Here is a 7,310-nt window from a genome sequence, read left to right as displayed (position 1 = left end):
TAGAAGAAGTTGTTTTCTTACTTCGCTTGCCCCTCGGCAGGAAATGGCAAACCACCGAGCATATTTCTGCCATAAAAAGTTACTCATCAAATCCATTTGCCGTTAGGAAACTCTCCCTTCATTTGCGTAATAGCAGCAAGATGCCTAAGCGCTAAAATATTATTACTTATTTAAAGCTCTAGAAGGGATGTATTGTTTTTTTTTCTTGAAATTTTGTGCATCAATTGCAGACATTGAAAGGATGGTTATAGAGCAAAATAATAGCGATACATAAAAGGGGTGTGGCACCTTACAGACCAACTGAATTTTTCATACTACATACAAATCCCAGGGGCGACTGATTCTCATGAGATATGCCATATCATGATTCAATAATACAAGGTTCGATAAACTGACAGTTGTCTCTCTCGCACCGCTCCCTTAGCAGTGGCACCGTGTTGCTTTGGTGTTAAATAAAGGTATAAGCTTTTGTGCAATATGTTTATTTGTATATGCATATGAAGCATATTTAACTGATGAAAACATAAGCATTGGATATTTACATCAGTCTAATAGTAGTCTTATTTTAATTTTGAGTCATTTTGCAGTTTTTATACGGCTAAATAGCATATAAATTACGTAATTCACGTAGATATATCAATATTACGTTCAACATTTCGTTTAAAATGCTAGATTTCCTGCAAATACATTAGAATTTACGAAAGGAATTTCACTTCTAATTGACTACTTTGCGTACTTTTCTACTACCATTTTCGAAACAAGGGATTGCATTCTTGCCCTTTCTCTGTCCTTCGTAAATGCAACCTTTTGTAAGGGAGTGTCAAACCGCAGCTGTCAATAATTATCTAACCTTGTATTATTGAATCATGATTACATATAAGCATTTAGTTAGAGTGTTGAAATGTGATAGTTTATTAATGCCGCGTTACTGAATTAGAGTTGGGCACGCACCATAACAACTCTACCATTCAGATAATATTGTCCATAATTTTAAATATCCTAAACACCTTAACCGCGTATAAAAATAAGTAAAATGAGATCAGAATTAAAATGTTACAACATGTTTAACTTAATTTGAATATACGTATGTGCATATATATAAAAACGTGGAGAGAGAGCAGTGGGTATACACATAAGCTGGTACATACAAATGTATGTACTTTATTTATTCTTACAAGCTATACGATCTCACTGACAACAACCATGAAAAACCATCATACATTTCTTTTAGCCATAAACCAGCCAAGGCAATTCGAGCTCCCAACAAAGCATCCCTATACATTCAACCTTTACAGTCACACAATGGCCACTGTTCCACATTGTTCTTCACACAAACAAGCACACATGTAGCTACTGAAGAATAAAAAATAAATTCGGCATTGATTTATTTATGCCTGTCGTCGTCCAATGTTCGCACTTATCAACAGCACAGCGGGTAGCCACACGAACAACAGTTGTATCCAGTCGAGCGTGGCATCCATGCCTCCAACGTAGAGGGACGTCGCATGGCCCACACTACAAAGCGCATTCTCATACTGACGGCAGTTGGTAAAGTGCTTTTCATCCGATAAAGTTTTAGCAGTATCACGTGCAAATTTGGCCGAGTTCTTGTAGCATTTGTAGCGAGCACTGTTGTAAATACAATTTTCATAGGCATGTCGGGCGCTGCAAGAGACAAACGAGTTATGTATGTATGTGAATTAAGGGCTTAAAGATCTATGTAAAAGCTTTTAATAAATCAAACAATGCAATGATTGGTCATAATTGTTGATCGAAACTGTAAAATTGAAAACATGCACAGCAATCGCACGCACACCCACACGCACATATGGTTAACATGCATATATGTGTAGAACTTAATCTCCCAAGCACATCAACTGTACTCGTATTTCCACATGTGCATGCAAGAACTTTTAATTGGACTTTTCGCCACCTACTACAACTCCATGTTTTTGCCTCTGAAATTTTCGTATCGCTACTTACCAGCAAAATTCCATGAACTTGTTGGTAACATTTGTTTGTTCGCCATGCAGCTCTTCAGTAAGAATCTCCTGAAAATTGTGCGTACAACGCATCCAGTCATCCTGTATATAACTGAAGCAGTCTTTGTGTTGCAAATAATCTGTAAATACGTACAAAATTGGATTAGGGAACTTGAATGTTGCCACTTATGTTAGAATAAAGTCAGCAAGTGAGCATGAACCATTTTACAAGCTTTTATTTAGCTTGCTCTGTATGTATGTATGTTTAATAGGGGCAAATCTTGCAGTAAATTTTTGACTAACTTCACGATAACCTAGAGGCTTGAAACTTCACAGTTGGCTGAGTTAAGCCGATAGTGGGCGCAGGACCCGATATATTTGAAAACCCTGTATTTATAATTCGATTTGGTATAAAAATGAGCATACATTTTTTTAGAAAATGGTATAATCCTTGCACCGAAGAGAATTACAAAATCGACCTTAGTTTTCTGAAGATTAACTTTATGGGACAATAAAACAAAGAATACAACTTAAAAAAATAAGTATATATCATTCATTTTTTCACGCGTCTTTTTGTGAAAATATTCTTCATATAAATACACTTAACATTATAGTCGAAAGGTTGTGACAACGAACCAATATTATATATATAATGTTTCATAAACCAAAGTACTCGTACCAATAATACAGAAGAATCGAAGAAGCGGTCGCCCCTCGGCAGGCAATGGCAAACCTCCGAGTGTATTACTTCTGTGAAAAACAGCTTCCCATAAAAATACAATCGCCGTTCGGAGTCGGCGTAAAACGATAGGTCCCTTCCTTTGTGTGTCAACATCAAGGCGCACGCCACTAATCGGAGGAGAAGCTCGGCCAAATACTAACATATGCGTAAGCGCCAATGTATTATTATTAGTATTATTATTAAGTAGAAGAATATTAAGCACGACTTATGGCTCCATAAAAATCGCCAAGATCTTCTCCGACTCATCTAAACGAGGTTTTAGACAGGGCAATTCACTCTTCTTCTTTTATCTGATAATGGAAAGCGTAACGTGTGCGGAAAATTTGAATCGCCATAACATCACATATAAGGAAAGCACAATGCAATGAAGTTGTATTTCCTGCAATATAAAAAACTCTTCGCTATTGGGACACGCGAAAGAAAAAACCAAAAAACAAAGTGAAAGAGTAGTCTACCTATGAATGAGGACAAGACAAAGTACTTCCTGACAACAGATACAAAATTTTCGCGTATTGGAACACGCATCCCTGTTGGCAGTTATCAAATCGATGGATAAACAAAGCAATTTTGAATGTTGAAATGAAAATGTGCAATAATTTTTGGTATGAGATAGAAGCGGGAAATAATGTTACTCATACGCCACACACCGGGCCATTCTCCTACATCCTCGTACATGGCGTATGAGTATTGTGACCAACTATGGCTCAAGGAAGTAAAGGAACTGAAAAGCAAAAATAGTATGAACAGATGAATTGCAACGGAAACGAATTTTACCACCCCTTATTAATTTACAGCCCATTTAATTTTGTATTAAAACGTCGCCAATTCAAAATTATTGTAGCATTCGGAATAACAATAAATAGGTCTTGACGCTGGCAAAACTTGGTGTTTTCCTAAAACAGGATTGCTTTATACATAGGCATACGTGGTATTGAGTAGAGTACCATCTTGCTAAAATACCGAAGTTAAAATTAACGACCAGAATAAGGGCACTGCAAATATAACATTTCATGAAGTACTTGCGTAAGTCAAATAATGTGTCTCTAGAAAAAAGGATGCAAATTTTCTTGCTATGGAATACCCCGCTTTTCGAAGATTATTACTAGTTAAACTTTATGCAATAACAATATAAAATTGTCGTATTAATAATTTTCTCTTAAAAATAGTTGTAAGAATATTATAAATACGAATATTTCATTTATATTCAACGATGTTTTCTTCATTACTATTGGCAAGGCACATAAATACAGGTAGAAGCCAAAATGACGTTGCTCTCATGAGAACCAAACCTTTAAACTTCAACTTGATTTTATTTTATTTCCTATATTTCGTTACGCTTTGAATGTCATATCGTTGTTTTTTTTTTGAATGTTCGTTAATAACAAATTTTAATTTGCATTTGAATTTTTGTAGTGTTGTGCGGTTTATACTTAGTGTATGTGTTAAAAATGCAACACCTGAAGCGTTGTGTTTTATGTGGTGTTAAATATAAGGCAGATACCACTAATTTTTTAACGTGCCTCAATGTCCTTCGCGTAAGGAACGTTGCGAAAGCAGCTGTGGGCAGAGCTGCAGTGAAATGCCTTGCTGTGCGTTAAACATTTTAAAGAAGTAGATTCCACAAATACACCGGGAGGTACAGGAAAGGCACGTTTGAAGCCAAGTGCTGTTCCTATGACCCTTATGCCGAAAAGTCCCTCCAACAACACTGCAACTCATAAAACAAAAACAGAAAACAACATACACGTTTTTTCAAATTTTAACTAAAGAAAATAAATAAATAAGAATAAACTTCAAATATACTTAAAAACGTCAACCAGTGAAATGTATTTTTTTATTTTTCCTTACACACGCTCATTTTTATTTTTACTCTCCCGAAAACTTTGACTTTTGTAGGTTTGATGTCAATTTGGCTTCTACCTGTTTTTATTGTACCATGACTATTGGGGTGCTTTTAAAATCATATATTTTTTATTTATTTATTTTTTTTTTATATATATTTCCTTTTCGAATTGCAGTTTAAAACCCACACCAACGATGTTCGAAGTCAGCAACGCTAACCGCTGAGCTAAGTACTCTGTATGTGTTTTATGAGAACCTTTATTAACTGGAATTGTTTTACGTTTTAATATTTCTCGAAGCAGTTAAAGAAGTCTCAACCTAAAAGGTAGTACACAATATTGCAAAGAAGTACATTTAACTGTACTGCGAAATACGAAGTACAACGGCTCTAAAAGAAGTATTGTACTTCCGTAAGAAGTACGGTTGGTCCCATTCCGAATGAGTACTCCATTTTTGAATTTTTAGGGTACGTTCACACACAAAGAGAAGCCGAGCCGAGCGATGTTGTTCCAAGCTGAGTGAAGCTTTGAACGTGAAACCTATGAAAGTGTTCATACGTCAAGCTTTTTCAGAAGCGTTTTGGGAATGAAGGTAATGCAGTTTTTGATATTGACAAGATATTAAAATATTCAAATAGAAAAAAATTCAGTAATTAATCTTTTGAATAAAATTGAGGAAATATTTTTTCAGTTTCTGTATGAACGCACCCTTATTCATTCGTAATGCAAACACAAAGTTTAAATACCTTGGAAATATGGCCTGTTTAAGAAAATCGGTATACAGATTCATAATCTACGACCTAATATTAAGTTTACGTGTTTCGGCGTGTTTTGTGCCACTTTAGCGTAAATACAATAGGGGTATTCACGATCCGGTGCATATACTGTCTAGTATGGTGCATAGACAGCACGCCTGGCTAATTTTGTTGTTGTTTTAACACACGAAACAACAACAGTCATGCTATTTATGCTATCTATGCACCATGCTAGACCGTATGCACTGGATCGTGAATATCCCTAATGTAATTTTTTATATTCCAGTTGTAATTTATACAATTTGTAAGCAATAAAAGTAATGACTTATGTATTCCTAAACATTCGCAACTCACACTTTCGCTTTCCGAAAATTCGTATTCGGATTCGCGAATGTGAAATATGTATATGATATTCGGAACATCCCTGGTGCATACATACATATGTACATACTCGTACAATGTACGTTTTTCCAAAGTTCCCTGCAGGAAACAGGGCTAGTTTATAGCTAACTTATAACTACCCAGCAGACAACTAGTTGTACCTTTTTATACCCGAGCGCACTTGTGCACAAGGGTATATTAATTTTGTTCACATAACGGTTGTTTGTAACAGCCAAAACGAATCGAGATAGATATAGACAAATGTATACATAAATGATCAGNGGTAATTTAGAGAAATACAAAATCTTCGATAAATCAGTAAATATTGAAGCTAATTTATTCAAAATTGATGCTTGCAACAATTCTTTACCAAGAAATACGTTTGTGATAAATTTTTGGAAAATGGGCGTGGCACCGCCCACTTATGATCACATATATGTATCTCAGTAACCGTTCTACCAATTTGTACCAAACTCGGTGTGGTTATTGTGCTTGCCACATATAAGCAAACCGTTGAAAATTATTGAAATCGGACTAAAATAACGAAAATCGAAATTTAAGGACTCTAATTTACTCAAAATTGATACGCCCCGGCTTACCATGTAGCCGTAGCTTTCGTTAAGGCGAAAAACATATATTTAATACGTGCGCCGGGTATTTAATGTTCGGCTCTGCCCGAACTTAGACTTTCTTACTTGTTATTACTTATTTCCTTCGGCCGTAACTAACTGCTTTTGAATGGCGATGGCCGCAAAATAGTGAGAACTGATTTCCTCTGCATTAGAAGTCAATTAATTTATGGGTAATTACTTTTGGACGCAAAATATTTCGCCTTTAATTTTTTTACATTTTTATTTATTTATTTTATCTTAGATTACATGTTTGCTTTAGAGGTATACGCCGCCGAGCCACGCCGCCGCCGCCGCCGTTTTTTGTCATTTTTCACGCGCCGCCGCCGAATTACGAAAATATCGGCGCGGCGGCGGCGGCGGCGGCGTTCGGCGCCTAAGGAATTTTGTACTACTCGTAAACAACACTATTTTAGAAAATGAAAATTACATTTTTAAAGGAGTTTTTTTTTGCTTAATTTGGGCCACTGAACATTTCCAAAAAAAGCGTAACTCAGAAAAAACATAGGTAACACGTTTTTCAATCGAAAGCGTTTATTACAGTTAAATTAGGGTCGAATACTGGTAATCTGACAATTTTTTTCCGCAGTAGACAATTTTTTTCAATACTACAACAATACTACTTTTTTATATACTACAACAACAAGAAAGTTATAACACATCTAAAACTTTAACGCAAATATCTCAGAAAGCAGTTTTAACAGAAGCGCCCTTATTGCATCTAACTCCTCAATTATTGGAGATAAAACAAAGATAAGTTGATTTTCCTGTGTATTTTTTTTTAATATTATAAACACACTTTTAATAAAAAGCAAACTCTTTTTTTTGCTAATTTTTGCATTCGTAACTTATTTTATTCTGGGGTCCCGCAGACGTATACAAGTACTAGGTGGCTGTGTGAAAATTACGTTAGCATTTCTAAGTGGTGGTCAAATCCCAGGAAGGTTTTGCTCCCGCGCATCGCAATGTCTTCTACACAG

The 7,310-nt window shown here is 35.6% G+C and overlaps 1 protein-coding gene across 1 annotated transcript in view; it reads right to left on the bottom strand.

Annotated features, from left to right (window-relative positions):
* Window positions 1-1,368: 1,368 nt before the first annotated feature.
* The window catches only part of LOC108361818 (uncharacterized), a 15,082-nt gene continuing 9,140 nt past the window's right edge, over window positions 1,369-7,310 (bottom strand). The window contains exons 3-4 of the mRNA XM_017614586.1: window positions 1,984-2,122; window positions 1,369-1,665 (exon numbers count right to left, since the gene is read on the bottom strand). Of these exons, the coding sequence (XP_017470075.1) occupies window positions 1,389-1,665; window positions 1,984-2,122 (416 nt within the window). The 3' untranslated portion in view covers window positions 1,369-1,388. The remainder of the gene's footprint in view (window positions 1,666-1,983; window positions 2,123-7,310) is intronic.

Source organism: Rhagoletis zephyria, unplaced genomic scaffold (assembly GCF_001687245.7).
Source record: "Rhagoletis zephyria isolate East Lansing unplaced genomic scaffold, Rhagoletis_zephyria_1.1 Rzeph_scaffold_00857, whole genome shotgun sequence".
NCBI classification, from domain to species: domain Eukaryota; kingdom Metazoa; phylum Arthropoda; class Insecta; order Diptera; family Tephritidae; genus Rhagoletis; species Rhagoletis zephyria.
Note: the sequence above shows the minus strand (reverse complement) of the source record. Positions and strands in the feature narration are given on the sequence as shown.